Raw genomic sequence first — 22598 nt, forward strand, 5'->3', positions numbered from 1 at the left:
TCTCAGGGATACTGTAAGCCAGCAGGTGCACCACACTACACCACATGTAATATGGGTCAGTTTCCACAGAAGGGGGTCAATATGAGATTGGGCCAGGGAAACTCTGTTACACATTATATATATATATATATATATATATATAATATATATATATATATAATATATATATATATATATATATATATATATATATACAGTATATACATAAATGCGTGTGTGTGTGGTGTGTGTGTGGTGTGTGTGTGGTGTGTGTGTGGTGTGTGTGTGGTGTGTGTGGTGTGTGTGTGTATTGTGACAAACGCCCCTCTTTTGTAGTGCTGACGTCTGTCTGGGTTCTTCCCGACACAGTCTTCTAGGGTTATTTAATACAAAAACAGGATCATGCAAAGTATTATGCTGCTTAACTCAGGCTTCTGCCTGCTTTATTTTCATCCAAGTAAGGTACTGCAGCTTTAACATGTGTAGGTTAGAGGTACTCAGATACTTTCATTCAGCAGTTCACTCATTTCATTGTTACAGTATTTCCCACACTGTTATTTCAAGTAAAAAGAAACCAAATTATATAAACAAAATCCTATCCCTTTCAGGGATCTAACTACACATCAAAATCAGTCTCTCTAACAGCTGCTGGCCAACTAAACTGGTTCCCCAGCTTAAAACAATGCTCTCTCATTTAGGGTCACAAGATACAGCACAGTCTTTTAGCAACAGCAGTAACCATTTGTTTGTCTTATCTGTTTGGGGTGTCCAGGCAAATCCTCTGGTACTGTGATACGTGGAGAGGCCGTCAACCTCGATACTGGATGCAGGAGAGTAGCGACACCCCCAGCCCCCAGGCTCCAAGGAGAGAGAGTGAAATGCAAAACCTCTCTGCTCTAAATACCTGTGCATGTGATTAGAAGAGCAGGTGAGGGAGAACTAGAGCCATTGTAATCTGTGCTCTGGATTTTCCATCCAGCTGCCTGAGTTAATGGGAAGCTGTGGAACGGATCATTTTTAGCTATTCCTGCACTTTCTGCTCTAAAATGGGGCAGAAAGCTGCCTAACATCTTTGGACTATGTCACATATCCCCCTCCCCAGCTCACACCTACTGGGGTGAGCGGCCATGGACCTCACTGGGGTGAGCGTCCTACCTGAAATACTTGAGCTAACTCCTCAGTACAATATTAAGTATTCACATGATACGAATATGAACTTCATTATAAATTTACCAACCGAAAAGGGCATTTTTTTTTCCATATTGTAAGCTACCAATATTTTTTCTCTTATACTACAGCCTTGTAATCTTAAGGGCCTTCAACCCTGTATATTAATTTGTAGTTTAGCTACATTTTCAACACAGAGAACCAATATAACATTGTAATATTGACAAAATGCTTATTTGCATAGTTAAGTGTCCGTGACATAGTCCACACGTGTAATAAAAAAAATTAATCGGTCAGTTCCCCCAAACATTTTTTTTTTTTTTTTTTTTTTGACTTCCAGTCTATTGCATCCTTTGACTTTATTTCATAGCCCGCTGCAACCTGCAAATGACAGGACTGTTTCTTTAGCTTCTGATGAGATCCTTGGACCAGATTCTCCTTGGCTCCACAGTGTGGTCCAGATTGGTGAGATATGGAACTATTCAGGCGCCATGTTAACCTTCGTTGTTTTTTCTTTTCAATCTTTGATTTCCCTTTTGTGGCCATTACCAGGCCTTTGGGTTTTGGAGACCTAGTTGCCTCTGTACAAACGTAGTCCATATTAACCATGTCATCAGGATCTGTCAACAAGTTTGTGTTTTCAGGAACTGCCACCCACTTGGCTAAAACATCTTCTGTGTTGTCCTGGGTGTGTCCACTAGTTTGATAATCTTCTGGACAACGTAAATGAAATTGAGGATCTGGATTTTTGAATTCCAGATCAGGGAGTATATTCTCAGGAGGGTGCCTATCTGTTTCTGGAATAACAGCAGCACAATCAAAGTCAATTCTTTCTCCTTCCTCTTTGTCATCAGTGAGGACATTGAGTTTACTTTCCCTGGTCTCCTTTTGTGACCGTGTCTCTTTTAGCCTTGGAATCTCTTTCTCCAACTTCATCTTTATAGCAAATCGTAATATTGCAACAGCATTGAAGATACACGTATAGGAACGTACAGCTTGCTTGGTTAGGAGGTAGGATTGATAGCCCGACTGAACCACTTTAGCCGCTTCTCCCATGTCCGTCATCTGTTTCAGAGCGAGGTTTAACTCTGTTTCATTTTCTCTATTCTTGACCTGCAGCTGCAGGTGCTCCTTCCGGGTCTTGTCCAGCTCCAGCTGCAGCCGGGCCCCCTCATTTGCCGTGTGGTCCAGCTGCTTGTAGATATCGGCCATCTCGCTTTTATAGCGCAGTGTCAGGCAAACCACCTGACGGACGGACACCTCCTCTCTCTTGGCGCACTGTATCTCGCGCTCAGCCATCTGCTTCTGCAGCTCTTCAACCTGATCGTGCCAGACCTCCCTCAGGGTCTTCACCTCTTTCTGGTGCTTGCTCTGGGTTTGCATCAGCGCCTCCATTTTTTGGAGCTCTGCAGTTTGTGTCGCCTGGATCGCCGCTGATTCTGTATTCTGCAGTGCTTCCTGCATTTCTAACTTTTCCTGAATCAATTGCTTCTCCACTTTTTCTGCTTGGTGAAGCTTCTCATCACTTTCACTGATCTGGTCAGTCAAGTCTGAATTTTTCTGTGTCAGACTTACATTCTCTCTTTTTACAGTCTCTAAATTACTCAGGGTATTCTCATAGGTTTTCTTCAATGTACACAGCTCTGAGCTGCGAGCGTAGACCTCATGGCGTGAGAGTTCCAGCTCTGCTTTAAGCGCGCTAGCCTCTTGCCGAGAAACCCCCAACTCTGTGATGAAGTTTTGCACATCTTTCTGGGACATCTCATAGCATAGTTTCCAGTCAGTTCTTGTTTTCTTTGATTCGCTTGGCTCTCTGCCTATGGTGGTAGCAGTAGCCTTTGTCATCTCTAGGCGTGTCGTCATTCCTGGGACGATTGCGCCAGGCCCTATGGGCTGTTGCTCATCTCGGCGCCTTTCTGACGCATGTCCTGACAGCGCAGGTTCAAGTGGCTCGGTCACTTCCCCTGTGACTTGAGTAACAGTTTTCTTTCTTTTTGCTTTATTAGCTCCAGAGATATCAGTGGTCCTGGGCACACACTCACTGTTATCAGCTTCCACATCTTGCTTGCACTCACAGGGCGTTGCTTGCTTTTGCAGCTGTTTGTCTTTGAAAATTTTGGGGCACACATCTTCCATGTGACCTACTTCACGACAGGCCCAGCATACTAAATTCATCTGTAGGTACGGCTCTCCTCCAGGGTCGTGATCATAGTATGGCCTGAAGGGACACTGTTTTGTATGGTTACGTACATTACACAACAAACATTTCACGTCGGCCATTTTAGAAACCCGGCAGGGACAATTGCTAGCTGCAATTTCACTCACTTCAGCAACTTACATACAGCACTTGCTAGCTGCAAATTCACTCACTTCAGCAAAAGGCATTAGCTTAACAAACAGCACTTGCTAGATGCAAAAATTTTTTTTTTTTTTTCTTCAGCAAAACATTTTGGTTTTCTGTTTGGGTTCAGGGTGCTATTGCATCCACACTTCGCACATTCTCTGTGTACGCTAGAAGCACAACTGATATACACAGTGGAACAGACTTCACTCATAGCATCTGTATTTTACTTCAGCTGGGCGGCCATTTTAAACCCCCGCATTTATTTGCAAACCCACAGACTTTAGTGTCTGCCCGCATTCTCCACCATATGTGACAAACGCCCCTCTTTTGTAGTGCTGACGTCTGTCTGGGTTCTTCCCGACACAGTCTTCTAGGGTTATTTAATACAAAAACAGGATCATGCAAAGTATTATGCTGCTTAACTCAGGCTTCTGCCTGCTTTATTTTCATCCAAGTAAGGTACTGCAGCTTTAACATGTGTAGGTTAGAGGTACTCAGATACTTTCATTCAGCAGTTCACTCATTTCATTGTTACAGTATTTCCCACACTGTTATTTCAAGTAAAAAGAAACTAAACTATATAAACAAAATCCTATCCCTTTCAGGGATCTAACTACACATCAAAATCAGTCTCTCTAACAGCTGCTGGCCAACTAAACTGGTTCCCCAGCTTAAAACAATGCTCTCTCATTTAGGGTCACAAGATACAGCACAGTCTTTTAGCAACAGCAGTAACCATTTGTTTGTCTTATCTGTTTGGGGTGTCCAGGCAAATCCTCTGGTACTGTGATACGTGGAGAGGCCGTCAACCTCGATACTGGATGCAGGAGAGTAGCGACACCCCCAGCCCCCAGGCTCCAAGGAGAGAGAGTGAAATGCAAAACCTCTCTGCTCTAAATACCTGTGCATGTGATTAGAAGAGCAGGTGAGGGAGAACTAGAGCCATTGTAATCTGTGCTCTGGATTTTCCATCCAGCTGCCTGAGTTAATGGGAAGCTGTGGAACGGATCATTTTTAGCTATTCCTGCACTTTCTGCTCTAAAATGGGGCAGAAAGCTGCCTAACATCTTTGGACTATGTCACATATCCCCCTCCCCAGCTCACACCTACTGGGGTGAGCGGCCATGGACCTCACTGGGGTGAGCGTCCTACCTGAAATACTTGAGCTAACTCCTCAGTACAATATTAAGTATTCACATGATACGAATATGAACTTCATTATAAATTTACCAACCGAAAAGGGCATTTTTTTTTCCATATTGTAAGCTACCAATATTTTTTCTCTTATACTACAGCCTTGTAATCTTAAGGGCCTTCAACCCTGTATATTAATTTGTAGTTTAGCTACATTTTCAACACAGAGAACCAATATAACATTGTAATATTGACAAAATGCTTATTTGCATGTGATTAGAAGAGCAGGTGAGGGAGAACTAGAGCCATTGTAATCTGTGCTCTGGATTTTCCATCCAGCTGCCTGAGTTAATGGGAAGCTGTGGAACGGATCATTTTTAGCTATTCCTGCACTTTCTGCTCTAAAATGGGGCAGAAAGCTGCCTAACATCTTTGGACTATGTCACAGTATGTATAAACACACACACACACACACACACACAGACACACTAGTGATTATTAAGGACGGGGACTTGGCTCCATTACTAAGAAAACATTATGGCATTTTGTGCTTCCTCTTACCTAAACAGACCCCCTTTAGTATAAAAGTAATACCGTTCCTAACCCATGTTTGAGACAATCGCAGCACACATCGTATTTCATAGGAGAAACAAGCCCAAATGGATGTTTAGAACATGTTTTAACCAGAAACATAAAGGCTTTCTTATAGTGTAGCAAGACCTATCCCCCCGTGTGTGCGCGTGTGAAACTCTGCACTAGAGAAGTGTGACATGCGCCTCTCCAGCACAAGCTAAATATAGGAGCAGGAGGAATCGTTTTCTGAACCTCTGTGCCCTCTCTCTTCCAGGAAATAGCCGACACTGATAGCAATGGATTGCTGGTCTTTGCAGTGGGGTTTTCCTCTAATTATGTGTGTGCAACCAATTCTGGGTGTGCACCGAGTCTGCATTTGTGATCATTTCACTATGTGATCTATTAATCCCAGGTCCTGACTTCCATGCATTTCTAGGAAGCCTTTTCTGATACACATTACACCCTGATCATACAGTGGGGGAGGGCAACTCCAGTCCTCAAGGGCCTCCAACAGGTCAGGTTTTAAGGAAATCCCAGCTTCAGCACAGGTGGCTCAATCAGTGCGACTGAGCCACCTGTGCTGAAGCAGGGAAATCCTTCAAACCTGACCCGTTGGTGGCCCTTGAGGACAGGAGTTGCCCGCCCTTGTCATAGAGGGATAAGTACAATTTGCGGTGTGTATAATCTGTGCAATATAAGACGTTGTCCAACAGTACATATCATACCATGTGCAACTATTTGGTGTGTCTGATCTGGGTGCGGGCTGTCCCCCATTTTCTTGCTTATAGATCTTTATATCCGTTCCCTTGTTTGTATGTATACACACACACACACACACACACACACACACACACACACACATGTTATTAGTATTCTTATACACTATATGTGATCCTCACTAAAACGTTTTTGATGGCAAATTCTCATTACTTGTTGATTTTTTTGAGTGCGGGGAACCTATTATTTATAGATTGATTGGGTGGGGATCTAAGGGGTCCCTATTTATCCCCTGTCTGGAATTCTTTCAATATATAGTGGTGTTGGCCGTCGTTTTTGATTTTTAACATTAATTGGAAACCAACACAACTACAGAACTAAGGTAGGAGGCAAAAGTAAGGTGAGGCCCGCTCAGCTCCTAATCTCAGAATATAATCCGGTTTGCTCCAAGACAGTGGATCTTGTAGTGTGCTGTTATTAGGGTTGCCTGGTGTCCGGTATTGAAACGGACTGTCTTGTATTTGGGCCCTCTGTCCAGTAAAAAAATGGAGGTAATACTGGACACCTACATGGACATAGTGACTTGACCGGCTTTGGGGGCCGCAGGATGTACCCCAGCAGGGAGAGAGCAGGGCTGTTGCTATAGGGCTGGGCAGTTTCCTCCATCCTGATTGACTGCATTACCCAGCAGCAGCAAGAGAAATGAGAGGGATGGGGGGAGAGAACGAGGGATGGGTGGAGCGAAAAAGAGGGATGTGGGGGAGCGAAAAAGGGGGGTGAGGAGAGGAAGAGAGGGATGGAGGAAGAGAGAGGGATGGAGGGAGAGAAAGAGGGATGGAGGGAGAGAAAGAGGGATGGAGGGAGAGAAAGAGGGATGGAGGGAGAGAAAGAGGGATGGAGGGAGAGAAAGAGGGATGGGGAGAGAAAATGAGAGAGATGGAGGAGAGAGAGAGGGATGGGGGAGAGAAAGATGGGTGGGGGAGAGAAAATGAGAGGGACAGGGGAGAGAGAGGGATGGGGGCAGAGAATAATAATAATAATAATAATAATAGCATGTTCTTGTATAGCGCTGCTAGTTTTACGTGGCACTTCACAGAGACATTTTGCAGACACAGTCCCTGCTGAGCTTACAATCTATGTTTTGGTGCCTGAGGCACAGGGGGACAGAGTGACTTGCCCAAGGTCACAAGGAGCTGACACTAGGAATTGAACCAGGTTCACCTGCTTCAAACTCAGTACCAGGCAGTGTCTTTACTCACTGAGCCACTCCTTCTCAGAAAGAGAAGGATGGGGGGAGAGAAAGAGAGGGGTGGGGGGAGAGAAAGAGAGGGGTGGGGGGCAGAGAAAGAGAGGGCTGGGGGGAGAGAAAGAGAGGGGTGGGGGGAGAGAAAGAGAGGGGTGGGGGGAGAGAAAGAGAGGGGCGGGGGGAGAGAAAGAGGGGTGGGGGAGAGAAAGAGAGGGGTGGGGGGAGAGAAAGAGAGGGGTGGGGGAAAGAAAGAGAGGAGTGGGTGGAGAGAAAGAGAGGGGTGGGGGGGGAGAAAGAGAGGAGTGGGGGGGGAGAAAGAGAGGGGTGGGGGGAGAGAAAGAGAGGAGTGGGGGGGAGAGAAAGAGAGGGGTGGGGGGAGAGAAAGAGAGGAGTGGGGGGAGAGAAAGAGAGGGGTGGGGGGAGAGAAAGAGAGAAGTGGGGGGGAGAGAAAGAGAGGGGTGGGAGGAGGGAAAGAGAGGAGTGGGGGGGAGAGAAAGAGAGGGGTGGGGGGAGCGAAAAAGGGGGATGAGGAGAGAAAGAGAGGGATGGAGGAAGAGAGAGGGATGGAGGGAGAGAAAGAGGGATGGAGGGAGAGAAAGAGGGATGGAGGGAGAGAAAGAGGGATGGAGGGAGAGAAAGAGGGATGGAGGGAGAGAAAGAGGGATGGGGGAGAGAAAATGAGAGAGATGGAGGAGAGAGAGAGGGATGGGGGAGAGAAAGATGGGTGGGGGAGAGAAAATGAGAGGGACAGGGGAGAGAGAGGGATGGGGGCAGAGAATAATAATAATAATAATAATAATAATAATAGCATGTTCTTGTATAGCGCTGCTAGTTTTACGTGGCACTTCACAGAGACATTTTGCAGACACAGTCCCTGCTGAGCTTACAATCTATGTTTTGGTGCCTGAGGCACAGGGGGACAGAGTGACTTGCCCAAGGTCACAAGGAGCGGACACTGGGAATTGAACCAGGTTCACCTGCTTCAAACTCAGTGCCAGGCAGTGTCTTTACTCACTGAGCCACTCCTTCTCAGATAGAGAAGGATGGGGGGAGAGAAAGAGAAGGATGGGGGGAGAGAAAGAGAGGGGTGGGGGGAGAGAAAGAGAGGGGTGGGGGAGAGAAAGAGAGGGGTGGGGGGAGAGAAAGAGAGGGGTGGGGGGAGAGAAAGAGGGGGGTGGGGGGCAGAGAAAGAGAGGGCTGGGGGGCAGAGAAAGAGAGGGCTGGGGGGAGAGAAAGAGAGGGGTGGGGGGAGAGAAAGAGAGGGGTGGGGGGAGAGAAAGAGAGGGGTGGGGGGAGAGAAAGAGGGGTGGGGGAGAGAAAGAGAGGGGTGGGGGGAGAGAAAGAGAGGGGTGGGGGAAAGAAAGAGAGGAGTGGGTGGAGAGAAAGAGAGGGGTGGGGGGAGAGAAAGAGAGGAGTGGGGGGGGAGAAAGAGAGGGGTGGGGGGAGAGAAAGAGAGGAGTGGGGGGAGAGAAAGAGAGGGGTGGGGGGAGAGAAAGAGAGGAGTGGGGGAGAGAAAGAGAGGGGTGGGGGGAGAGAAAGAGAGGAGTGGGGGGGAGAGAAAGAGAGGGGTGGGGGGAGGGAAAGAGAGGAGTGGGGGGAGGGAAAGAGAGGAGTGGGGGGAGAGAAAGAGAGGGGTGGGGGGAGAGAAAGAGAGGGGTGGGGGGGAGAGAAAGAGAGATGTGGGGAGGAGAGAAAATGAGAGGGATGTGGGGAGGAGAGAAAATGAGAGGGATGGGGGAGTGGGAAGAGTTTATACGGGGATGGGGGGAGACAGAGGATGAGGGGAGGGTGGGGGGGAGGGGGAGGGTGGGGGGGTGAGAGTATGACTGTAGTTATGTTATTTATAAATGATCTGACAGTTACACCATTTTTTCTAAATTTCACTCCAAGTTTGCACCGTTTCATATTGTATTTTGTAAAAGAATTCTGAGGAGGGCGCTCCCTCCCCCGCTCCCTCCCCCGCTCCCTCCACCCCCCTACCCCCGCACCGTCCCCCACTCTCTCCCCCGCTCCCTCCCCCGATTTCTTTTACAAAATAGAATATGAAATTGTGCAAATTGGTGCAAACTTGGAGTGAAATTTAGAAAGAATGGTGTAATGGTCAGATCATTTATAAATAACATACCTGCCCATAGACTTTGAGCGCATCTCGCCGGTCACCATTGTGTCCAGTATTTTTGGAGAAGCCGCCTGGCAACCCTAGCAGCCATAATCCGAAGGCAGGTGACCGGAAGAAGGACGCCGACTGGACAGAAACGGAAAATAAAAGACAGAGCGAAAGTCACAGTGAGCGAATGCGTGGAACCTAAAGACCACGCCCCATATTCTGTAAAGTCCAAATAGCGCCCATCCAGTACGCGCTATTGCAGTTGATATAGCATAAGGGTCAATGGTACAATTATATCTAGCAAGAGGCCGACAAAAGAAAATGGCAGAGGTAAAGAAATCTGCAACTTTTCATACAAACATACATACATACAAACATACATACATACACACCATATAGCCAATAAAGAATATCACTTGTAAGCACATTCACATGTCTTAGACAGGTCTGCACTCCTGCCTTTCACCATTATCACCTAGCATACAGTGTTCCCACTGCAGCAAGGGATTCTGGGAAATGACATGCAAATGAGTACACAATGTGTCACCTTTTGCCTGGAATATCCATTCACATGGAGCCCATTTAATCTGATGCATCGCCGTTCACACAGCTTTTAAGCACAGCAAGTCAAACCACTCACAGACATGTTTCAACCTTGATGGGTATCAGGGTGAGGTTGGTTTGTACTTGCATTGCTAGTCCCATGCTGTGCTTAAAAGCTATGTGAACGGCGATGCATCAGATTAAATGGGCTCCATGTGAATGGATATTCCAGGCAAAAGGTGACACATTTGCATGTCATTTCCCAGAATCCTTTGCTGCAGTGGGAACACTGTATGCTAGGTGATAATGGTTGAAAGGCAGGGTTGCAGACCTGTCTAAGACATGTGAATGTGCTCACAAGTGATATATATATATATATATATATATATATATATATATATATATATATATATATATATATATATATATATATATATATATATATATATATATATACACACACACACACATACACATATAGTACAAACATACATATAACAAATCTCCAATTGTAGGTTTGCAAAGCCTTTAAAATCATTACATATACAGTATACGTATACAAAATACATTAACTAGCAACGCGGTTCTAAAAAACCCGTAACATTCACGGAGTATCTATGTTTCATTGCGTGGAGCGCTACTGTATAAACAAACCAACATTCTTACATCCAACAATCGTAAAAACATGGCATTTAATCTCCATTCTCAGTCAGACTTTTTATGCAACCCAAAACTATAATGTAAATAATGCAAAATGAATATATATATATAGTACTGGAGAGAAAAAAAAACGGAGGAATATTTCCAGCTCAGTGGCCGGTTACATTCTTTCAGAGCACACTGCAGTTGTGGAACATTTTGCTGATGGATGATATTTTTAGGCCCTTTCCCCGGGAAGTGGGGGCAGTTTAGATACGGCTTGAATGTTTTACAGCTAATCCAGGAGCACGAGGCAGGCAACCCAATGGTTTTGTCTGACATGAGAGACACAGACAATAATAAATGGACTAATAAAAGGCTTAGCGGTAACAAAACTCCATTTACTTTACAAACGTTGCAGTTGAAGATAAGGCAGTGATTAAAGGCTCGGCCATACACGGCCTCTCGCTGAAATAATGGCAGCGATTATTATTCGGTTCAGGCCCTACGACTGATATCCTAAAAAAAATACCTCATCGGACAGGTGTAAGTATTTTTAAATAAGAGTTCTACACGCCATGCACATGCCAAGTAAGACGGACAGGATGCAGAACAAGGGAGAGATCGAGCGGCCGGACAGCAAGACCCATCTTCAACTTTAGGATATCCGTTTTACAAACATGGCCAGGAAAACATTCAAAAAGTACAAACATACTGAAGGAGGGAAGAGCCCTTATATAAAGGACTTGGTTAGCCTGTTCAAACAGACGAAGCAAAGACTGGGGTATACTATCAAGAGGGAATAAGTTGAAGGTAAAATTATATAACGGACTGACATAGTACAAGTAAATGTTTACAAGTTGAGTTGAAGGTTCAAGTGTTACTATATTAACAATAAAAAGGAAATAATGCAAAACAAATATTGTATGGAACATAAAGAGATACCTGTATAAGAATCTGCTACATTATGCAGGGTTAAAAATATACTGTATGTACAAGTCTGCAGAATTGCCAATAAAAATATTTTACAAAAAAAAAAAAAAATAATGTAAAGAAGACAATCAAAAAAATAACAGATTTGCTTGATTTCATTTGAAGTGTCAGTCCCCTGTTTTAATATATAAACACCGGGACAGCATGCTGCATAGGGCTGCGGGTGATGCTTCTTTAAGGCTCTGGATTCTGATGTCAGGCTCAGATTTTTTACAGATGCAGCAGAAAGCTATTGTATCCGTTAATCTGCGCGTTAAAAAAAAACCGCCAACAATACAGCAGCTATTATGGGGGGGGAGATACGGGAGGTATCAAGGAGAAAAAAACGTGGAAAATACTGCGTGCGTTGAGAGAAAAAAGCGCAAAATATATTGCATGCTTTAAGAAAAAAAACGTGAAAAATACTACGTACATAAAAACATGAAAAATACCATAGCCGGGAGTCATCAAAGCGCCATCTGCGGTATCAGCCATTGACATCAGCGATTCAGCTGCGATAGCGCAGATCGCGTTTTGATGATGTTAAAAACACACGTGTTTCAATTGTTTTCAACGGCGGGCGTTAAATATCGCACTTGCGATGTAACAATGTATACTTCATTATTAGGTAATAATTTGGATGGAATTAATTCCATTGTGAGCCCAACGTCTTCTTCAACGACATCTTCCCAAGAGATGTTCTGGAAGAGCAATAAATACGCGTGGGAACCAATTCTAACGCCTCGTGAGCTACAGACTCGGAATATAGACAGGAATTAGGTTACCCAGAAAGGACGGCTCGGGGCCAGTTCTGCTATTGGAAATAAAGTGGATTTATATTTCAGGAAGTTAGAAGCCAAATAGAATTGATTGGTGGTACTTCGGATTATGTAAAGCAGCGGTGCGCAAACTGGGGGCGCGGCAGTTATAGAGGTCCCGCGCTCTCCCCCCAGGCATTTAAATTAAATGCCGGGGGACCGCGCGAGGCCTCTATAATACCCTTCCAGCGACACATTGTCCTGGTAACCCGGCATCAAATGACGCCGCGGGGTCACGTGACGTCACAAGACCCTGCCTGTCATTTGACGCCGGGGGCCGAGCAGGGAGGGGGGGGGCGCGAGGTGCCAAGGAGAGCAGGCAGGGGTGCGCACAGGGGAAAAGTTTGCGCACGCCTGATGTAAAGAATACATGAAGAGTAGAGATGGGGGAATCCGCCCAAATCCGTTTTTCCGGCTTTTCGCTGACGTTACCCCCGAAATCCGTTTCGTGGTTTAAAATCCGCAAACGGATTTGGGCGCTTTCAATCTGCGCGGATTAATCAAAAACCGCCATTGTATACAACCCGTGGACGGATTTGTAGACTCCAATCTGCGGATTCAGCCACGGGATTGCTGAATCAGCGGAGTGTAGTGGTAATAATAATAATAATAATAATAATAATAATAATAATAAATCTGCAAAGGGCGATTCGCCCTTTTTGAGATTGATCCGCTGAAATCCGCGGACCAAAAGGAACCGGCTGACCCGCTGCGGATAGAAATTCTCCACCAAATATTCCCCCATCGCCAATGAAGACTCACTTAACACCTGCAGACTTGGCTTGGAGAGCACTGCTCCAGAAGTCATCGACATTGTCGGGCTCGGTGGAAGCCTGCAGACAGGCCCTGAACGGGATCCTGGCACGGACAAGCACGGGAGCCGGTCTCTTTGCAGTCTCTGCTTCTCTTCTTTTCGTGTCATAGGCAATCAGTTCATCTGTAGAAAAGAAATACACCAGCTGGCCAACAACGTAGCACTCTACCGGAGACTCTCACAGCCGCCACCAGTCTAAATTCTTTCAAAACTTAAGCCGTCTCACATTTGAATCTGGTCTGTACGTGTTACATACGCCTAGAACATATATTTATCTTTAACTGTTCGTGCAATGTCTTTATATATATTGTATAACCTCTGTTCATTTAATGTAACCTTGTATTGTCACCATAACGCTGTGCCCAGCACATACTGGAAAATGAGAGGTAACCCTCACTGTGTTACGTCCTGGTAAATCATTTGATAAATAAATGGGGTATATATTAACCCTTCAGTGATTAATGTCTGAATAGGTCTTCAGTGATTGAATATTCACCTGCATGTATTGAGCCTCACCTGGTAACTAATCCAAGCTTTCATACCAATATTTTGTAAGCAAAGGTGACCATTGTCCCTTCTTCCATTCCCATGTACTATGGGGAGTTAATCATTGGCACACCGGACAACATGTCCGTAATAATATGCACCTCGCAAGAGGTCCATGACTGTTTGGAGTGTCACCTTTGTTCATGGCGGCTTCCAGCGCCACTGGGAGCTGCATGAGATAATCCACTCTCTGCGTGTAGCGAACTTTCCTAGACTGGCAGCACTGCGTCCGCTCCTCCACCAAAAACCGGAACACATCGCTGGGGTCTTCTGCACCAATGCGGTTTCTCTGCAGAACACACAAGTTCCTGCGAGTGTTAAACAGTGTAACAAATAACACAGAAAAGGACTTTACAATGTACAAACTGCAATTACGTGCCGCAACTCATGGAGTGCCAGAAGCTCAAAAGCACTGTACAGACAGACAATATTAAAAAGTCACCTTCCTAGAGCATGGGTGCGCAAACGGTCTGCGTGCCCCGGCCTGCTCTCCCCACCACCCCCCCCCCCCCCCCCCACCTTACCTTTTCTCCGGCGTTTCCCGATGTCATGATGCCATGGCAACGTGACATCATGTGACCGCGCTGCGTCATTTGACGCTGCATTGCCATGGCGTCGCCAGAAACCGCCAGGGACGAGGTAAGAGACTTATAGAGGCCTCCCGCACTCCCCCGGCATTTAATTTAAATGCCTTTGGGAAGCGCGCAGGGCCTCTGAAAGCGCCGCGCCCCCTCCCAGTTTGCGCACTCCTGACCCAGAGCAGGGCTGCTCAACTCCAGTAATCAGGCCCCCCGCCCCCTCAACAGGTCAGGTTTTCAGGCTATCCCAGTTTCACCACAGTTGGATCAGAGGCTCAGTCTTTGAGGCAGGGGCCCGCAAATTGGGGGGCGCGGCGGTTACAGAGGCCCTGCGCGCTTCCCGAAAGTATTAAAATGTAATGTTGGGGGAGCGGCGAAGGCCTCTGTAACTTCACTTACCTTGGCTCAGGTGGCTTCTGGTCACGCGTTCCCATGGCAATGTGACGTTAGAACGCCAGAGCCAAGGTAAGGAGGGGGGGGTGCGAGCCGGCGGGGGGCGCAGGGGAAAAAAATTGCGCACCCCTCACCTATATAGAATAGACAAGTGCAGCAATTTAGATGCTAGTATTGAATAGATAAGTATTTTGTAAACATTCAGAATTGAACTATGTGAGCATTTTAGTTCTCTTAATCATTTCAGCGCCCCACATTATTACCCGTTTAGATTGTTACATTATTGGTTACAAATTGTTACAGAGTATAACCTCCCAGTTACCCGTGCACTAGGGGGAATACATTTCCTGAAACGGAGTTCACTTCGGATTTCAGACCTCACCCAGCCTTTCATTCACAGAAAAGGACATCTGGTAAAATACATATTTCCAGTAAATAACACCGGTTTTATTACGATGTTCTCGAAGCAGCATACTCTGTCCTGCGCCTGGTTTGCTCCCAGTGTGAAGCAATTAAAAAAAAAAAAAATCTATTACGACTTTTCATAATTAATGTAAATACTTTTACTTTATCAATGACCGGTGGTGAAATAATTCCCCTGTGCGGAGTGTTTCTAAAGTAATAGATTATTTCTTTGCAATTTTGTTTCAGAAGACCAAAAGATAAAGGGGCAGATTTCCCCAGCAGCTGCATGCCATAAAACACCTGTAAGACACCCGACGGAGAACCGATGTCACAAGGAATTGCTTAGTAAATATGAGCCAAAATGCAAATGACCCATTCAGACGAGTGTTACGATGTGTATAGTGCGCATGCTCCAGGGCTCTTCAGCTAGTTCTACAAAGGGGCCCGCTCAGAAAACATTTAGGATTAGAAGGGCCACAAGCCAATTGCATTGTAATTTTAGATACATTTAAGGACTGAATTATATTTGAACATTTTGCAAGCATGTGAAACATTTGGACTACACATATTTACATTTACTCACGTGTAAGTTATGGTTCAGTGTGAAAAAACTGCCTTTATTAACTGCGGGCTAAGAAATTCGCAGAAGACTAAGAGCCACATCAAGGCGCTTTGCAATCCGCATATAGGCCACGCGTTGAAGAAAAAGCTCTCTGCTCTGCTCCACCTCAGCCCGCACCGCCACCTCACCCCGCACCACCACCTCACCCCGCACCGCCACCTCACCACCACCTCACCCCGCACCACCACCTCACACGGTGATCACATCTCCCTGCATCACCACCTCACACGGTGATCAGCACCTCACACGGTGATCAGCACCTCACACGGTGACCACCCCATCTCCCTGCACCGCCACCTCACACGGTGACCACCCCATCTCCCTGCACCACCACCGTCACACAGCAGCTATACATTTATTGACACATTGTATGTATTCATCACACACTTGCTCCGAAACATGCACAGTATAAGTCACAAAGAATGTATCTGCACTCTGAGTAAATAAAAGGAACGCGTCACATCTGCATTTTACCATATGAGCATACGCCACAAGCCCCGTGCAGAAATGGCCCGGTTACTTACCTCCATCAGGTTTATAAGGTGCAAGAAAAACTCCCCTGCGTCTTGCTGTCGGTTTGAGGAGAATTCTGGGTGGCCTTTACTCACTGAGGCTTTGAACATTCGAGTTGTAATCCCTTTCGGTTGAGGCTTCAGGAAATTGGTAGAGAAAAGAGGAAGAGGGATTTACCAGGGTGACCAGAAGATAACCCAAAGTGTCAGATAGAGATTCTTAGCCCCCAGGAACCTGGGACAGATATGAAAGTGTAACGCTGAATATCTGACACCATGTATGCCCCTCAGTGATGGTGGAGACGCCATCTATAAGCTAATGGGTATATATTTGCCCCAGCTTGGATTGCAGCCACGTTTACATCCAAAGGGTCCATATTTTAGGTCGTGTCTATAAGAGGACGATTAGGATATATGGAAGGCATGAAAAAGGCCTTCTTTTCCCATATGCCACATCTCAACATATACAACAATGTGACATTAACAAAAGTTCCAACTTAACAGAGGTTTCTTTAATGCTATAAAGTTGTTGGTAAAAGGTATTGGGACAAGACTGGAGGTCGGCTGCAAGATAGAGCATGTAACAAAGGCTAGGCAGGATTGCTGCTTTAACCATTTGAGATACTTAACCTGTGTGTTGAAGGTCCATCTAGCATTGATGGGGTTAAGTAAACATTGGTTTGCCTTGTTGCCAACCCCACACAGTCCGTGCTATCAATACGCAGCCATTAATAGCACAAGGGGTGTGGGGGGAGGGAAGGGTGTCATGCGCCCACCTCCCAGATTAAAATGTCCTGAGATGCCCTTCCCGAGCATAAAGGAGAGGAAATATTATTCAGACAATTTGCCGAAGGATTTGGACATCCCAGAGGTCACTCATCTGGGCCCAAAACTACCTTGAACCATATATTATGACATTAAAAAAAAGTTAAAGAACAGTGACGACGGATAGCGAAGAACAAGAAGAACAGTAACGGATAGCGATGCCCATATACTGCAGGAAGAACTGTTTTTGTTTATCTTTCCATTGCCAAGTAGAATCCTTCCCCACCCCCCATTTGTGCTGACCAAGATCATTCCTGGACACGCTCTTTTAGGCAGCGTTAGGAAGCAGACCCATCGGGTCCTTTGTTGCCAAAGGACACAGTTGAAAAAGGTGTGTGCCAGAGCTTGTTTCAAAAGAGGAAGTGAATAGGACTTTCTAAATGGTTGCTGTAGCAACTAAAGGATAATCAGTACATTAAAAAATATAATTCAAAATGGCATTAGGCGTTTTAAATAAAATATTGTCTGCAGTATCTGATACTACAGAACCAATTTATTAATAAAAGAATATATGACTTTGCAAGTTTTGCTGCCTCAATAAAAAGTTTGTGGTTCGGTGTCTAAAATGCATTTTTTCTTCCTTTCCCAGCTACAGTTGTCTGTACATAACACTGCTCCGCTGCCCCCTCCATAAAGAGGGGTTAAACAAAAAGCCACAGTCATTTCGTTGATCCCTGCACCTGTCCTCCCACACGCCATGCCCATCACTTCTCCTACCATTAAATACCTTGTGTTCTTCTTTCATCACCTGTTCTATTAGCTCAGATTTCACTGGAGGTTTGGAAAACTGGCCAGAGAGCAGACCGTGCCCTAGTTTAGCCCTATCAGGAAACAAAGAGAAACAAGATGGGAGCATGATATGGCCGTAATAAAAAAAATCATGTATACCATGAAAAGACACATCGGGCACTTTAGGAATCCACCTGCAACATGTTACCCTTCTCCACTTTCTGCCCCCTTCGTCCACCATAGGGAAAGGGAAATAGATAAAAATTCAGACGCTACATTAGCAACAAACGTGATTTTTTTTACAGTTTACGCCAAGTATACAATCTTAAAACTTATGCCAATGAATGTTATTTGTAACCTTTCCTGTGGCCATCTGATCAGCAATGGTTGTCTGTCACTACTTCCCAGAAACAACCGGAGACATTACCAACAGCTGAAAAATATTACCCTTGCCCTGCAGTAACACAATGACAATATCTGATGTGCTGAGAAAGTAGCTTAACAAAAAGAGGCTCTTCCAATTCTGCACAGTACCACCCTGATACTTACATCTGTGTGCTGAAGTCTTGCGTTGGGTCTAGAGGAGCGTAATCAAATATTCGAGTAAGGTTCCCCACATAACTGAAAAAATAATGACGTGCAACATTAGAAATGATGGTTCTAGGTATTTCATGTTCTTCCCCTGGGTTTTAGATTTCGGAGTGTGGTTTAACATCTGCAGATTGGAATAAAGAAGCTGAGCTCTCTGCTAATTTTCCTCCTGTGCATAGTTTTTATTTTTTTAATGGTAATGCATTGGTCTTTGCTACAGCGACAGCCCTACGGGTCGTGTGTACCACTATGAAAACTAACTGATGCGCAGGAGGGTATGATAAATACCTGCCACACAGTAAAATATTAAGATGCCATCAGAAAGCTATTTAATCTATATTACATATCTAAAGGTGCATAGAAAAAAATACTTTGATAAGACAGTGTATATAACCCACAAACTCTATTTATGCATGTCTCTGTTGATTAATATATGGGTCATTTCTATTTCAAAGAAGCAACCCAAGCAATATTCTATGTGTGTTTTTGTAAATAAATCAGTTCTCTAGTATTAGATAATACTTACTACATTTTTTATTTTAAAATTCAACTCTTTTTTTTTTTAAAGGAGTTGTAATATACTGAGCATCCTTTGATTTCTATGGCAGGTTTTAGCACAAGTCCCCAGCAGTGCAAGATCTTTGTAACACTTTCTAGTTTGTGATAATTTGTAGCCAATATTCCCAGCAGTTTGAGCTGTAAACTGTAACAATAAATAATGTTACCTTGGTTAAAATAAGAATACATTGTAGCTGCTGAGTTACACTGATTGATTTGAAAGTGAAAGGCGGCCATTTGGTGAGCCCTGGGAAACAGGATTTTGCTGATCGATCACGGGAGAACGAATCGATCGGCAGCTTAGGTAATTCGTTTTCAATAAAAGTAATCAAAGGCTGGATATACTAAAACAAAAATATATATATATAGATCTATAACTTGTGAGCATATTCACATGTCTTAGACAGGTCTGCAACCAGCTTTTCACCATCATCACCCAGCATACAGTGCTTCCACTGCAGCAAGGGATTCTATATATGTTTAAGATGCTTAGATTTCCTCTTTAATAGCTCAGTAATACAGGTATCCAGATGGTAATGGAAGGGGTGTGAAATAAACCTGGGAGAGACTTACGCTCGCTGAAATTCCGGGATGCTGAAAACGACTTGCATCACAGTGCTGAGATAGGAGCTGTTCCCCTGGTTCTTTATTCCCGTGAAGCCGGAGCCAAACATTTGTTTCAGCTTCAATCCAGATTCTTGTACGACTTCCCACTCGCTAACCCTTGGTTTTACATGGTTGTCCGTGAAACCATTCTCCGTCTAGAAGTGAAGGCACGAAAACCGACCAAATTACAAACCCCTTATGTTCACCAAGGAAACAAGGCCAGGTAGAAGTCGCTCGGGTGGCTTACTAGCTTCATACAGTTGTCCAGAACCATTATGAAACAGAATACAAACACAACAGTCAAAGAACAATGACCCACTTCCTGGTAAACAAAGAATATAGGAGTGCAGAAGAATGGCTTTGTTGATACATTAGTTGATCTGCACTAAGACATGAATGACAGGGGTTCCCCAGGCTCTCTTCCCCCACCAGTTGGGATCCGAGATATGTCCTGTACATTTTTTTTATTCATTAAAAGAGGACTTTACATATTTGCACTGAGCCACCCAAGGGCACAATAAGAAAAATCGGATTTTGAGGGTGGAGGTGGGTAGTGCAGTCGAGGCGTCATTCTGTAGCGAAGTAACGTGGCGACGCATTGCCGCAACTACAAACGTCACTTGACGAGCGACGTCACATGGCAACGCTTCACCGTGTGACGCCGCTTTGCCATGATGACACAGACGTTACACGACGCCACGGTGCGGATGGAGGAGGGCTGCCCTCTTACAGGGGTCCCGCTCTCTCCCCAGGCAATCAATTTAATCGATGTGGGGAAGACTGCGGGGCCTCTGTAAGCTCGATAGCCATTCTTAGGGGGTGAAAATGCCCCCTAGTACCTCCCCCCCTGGTTGCGGTACTAGAGCTGCCCATGGCTGCAAAATAAGCCCAGAATGTAAGGTAGTCAAGAGCTACCTCGTTATTGCTATAATCTTTCAATTGACTTCTAAATTCACTTCCTATTAAAAAGTGAACTTTTGCCTTCCAGCAGACCATAGTAATGATCCGTTCCTGTCCCAGCGGTGGGATGTGCAACACAATGCAGATCATGCACGCACTTTCAAATCGTTTTGGCAGATAATACATTGTAAAATGCTTTACAATGCAAAAGCTCTCTCTGTACATGCGAGTGTGTTAGTAAGCTGGAGAAGAACACGTTTACGAACCCCTTGCATCTGTAACATGTCGATGCCGAAGTGTGCAAGGTGCTTGGATAGGTGAGGGTCTAGAACGGCCTCCTCTTCATCAAATGAATACACATCTGTATGGGCAAAACAATCACAGAGAGGTTACAAAGTACAACGTTATTTACATATTAACAATGTGCACAATATGCTACCCGAATTCACTTGTCTATTCCCAAAGCTTGAGGCTACACGCTTATTTACTCCCATAAACATTACGGTTCTTTCCAATAAGGCGTTCGCCCCATCATAAATTACAACTTATTTGAAAGACCAAAAGGGGTGTCTGACTGATTTACAGGGGGATTCGATGATTTATTTTGGGTTGGTTAAAGAAGAACCAGACCACAGCCATCTGTGCCCGTGTGTACACAACACATGCATCCCCATCAAATGAGTGCCCACTCAATATCAAAGTTGGGATTTGATAACTTTCTGACTTATAAGGATCTTTATTTCAAACAGGAGGCTCCTACACCAGCCTCTGCCCAGCTAACGGCCTGTGGATCCCAATCTTGCGTCTCTCAAATCCCATCTGGTTTATCCAGAAACTAGAGAAATATGTCTGCATTAACAGTGTGCCACGACCTTAAAAACAGAGGATTTTTTTTCTCTTTAGATCTGTTCTTTTATAGATCGAGCGCTCACCTGCTCCATCTGGTGTGATAGTCCCAAGTTTTACTGCCAAAGGGTACCCCATTTGTTTGTGATGTTCCAGCGCATGTCCATTCCCACCGCTGCCTGAGCAGAACCACTTCCCACACATCACTGACCCATCGGTCAGGTTCAGCCAAAGGTTCTCTCGCAGGTTACATTTAGCACACTTCCAGCCACTGGAAACCAGTTCAAAATGAAGAGATGCTGTGGGTTACTTGTGAAACAGTTTAAAGAGGCAACGTCCCCCTGACCTTATTTTTAGGACCACCGTGTTTTAGCCACATGCAGTTTTCCCTATTTACAAATATTTTACTTTTGTTTTTAAATGCAGATTTGTTGTCGATTGCACTGCAAGGGGCACACACATGGCATCACAATATGCCAACCTCTTTATTGACTTTGTGAACTTCCTGAAAGAACAATACAAGCCCCCGATGTATCTCAGATACATAGATCATCTTTTTATCATCTGGACTAAAGCTAAATAATCAACAGATTCCACCTCTATAAAAAGGACCTCGAAATATTTCACTACTACAGTTCATTTATTGTACACACCAAAAACCATAAAAACTATTGTTACATTGAAACAGCCATCTACACAAAACCCACAAGCCGACTTGGATTTTTACTTAAAACCAGCTTCCATTCCAGCCAGTCCCACCAAATCTGTGCTTTTCATGGGAGCAGCATCTCAACGCGCTCCATAATGCCGTTATGGAACAAGGCCCCCCTCTGTGTGCCAAATAAACAGAGAAATAGAACGAGCTATACAGGTCCCAAGGGAAAGGTTACTACAGTAGAAATTAAAAAGGAAGACTGAATGGATACATCTAGTCATAACCTAAAACCCTATTCTCACAACTCAAAAAGGTATCAAAGATGTACAACCCATGCTCTCTGGGGATGAAAGACTGGAAATGTTATTCCCACGACCACTCATGATGGCCTACAAGCTGCCTCTCAACCTCTCCAATATGCTCATTAGAAACAGATAGTCATCTAAGCGGAACACAGAAACTCAAGGAAAACACAGCTCTACAACAAAAGAAATGCAAACCTACATACTGTATACAGTACAGAGACTACCGTGCGCAGATCCAGGAATGTGCTGTAGAGTTTGCAAAATCTATAACATTCAGCAATATGGACATGGACTATGTTGGAGAAACCAGACAGGCCCCTCAGACCAAGATGAATTACCATATATTCCCTATATAAAACATTTATAGAACAACTCCTGTGGGACAGCAATTTTCCCAAGCAGGACTCACACTGTTTGTCTTAACAATATCAATTATCAAAGGGACTGTTAAAGATACATAGGAGAGAAGAATAC

At 44.8% G+C, this 22598-nt stretch overlaps 1 protein-coding gene across 1 annotated transcript in view; it reads right to left on the reverse strand.

The window, feature by feature from the left end:
* USP13 (ubiquitin specific peptidase 13) overlaps nt 1-22598 on the reverse strand; it is a 50642-nt gene that overhangs the window by 11187 nt on the left and 16857 nt on the right. Inside the window, exons 4-11 of the mRNA XM_075569435.1 lie at nt 21251-21463; nt 20585-20679; nt 19386-19573; nt 18213-18284; nt 17662-17755; nt 16122-16247; nt 13735-13888; nt 13002-13176 (exon numbers count right to left, since the gene is read on the reverse strand). Of these exons, the coding sequence (XP_075425550.1) occupies nt 13002-13176; nt 13735-13888; nt 16122-16247; nt 17662-17755; nt 18213-18284; nt 19386-19573; nt 20585-20679; nt 21251-21463 (1117 nt within the window). The remainder of the gene's footprint in view (nt 1-13001; nt 13177-13734; nt 13889-16121; nt 16248-17661; nt 17756-18212; nt 18285-19385; nt 19574-20584; nt 20680-21250; nt 21464-22598) is intronic.

This window comes from Ascaphus truei, chromosome 14 (assembly GCF_040206685.1).
Source record: "Ascaphus truei isolate aAscTru1 chromosome 14, aAscTru1.hap1, whole genome shotgun sequence".
NCBI classification, from domain to species: Eukaryota; Metazoa; Chordata; class Amphibia; order Anura; family Ascaphidae; genus Ascaphus; species Ascaphus truei.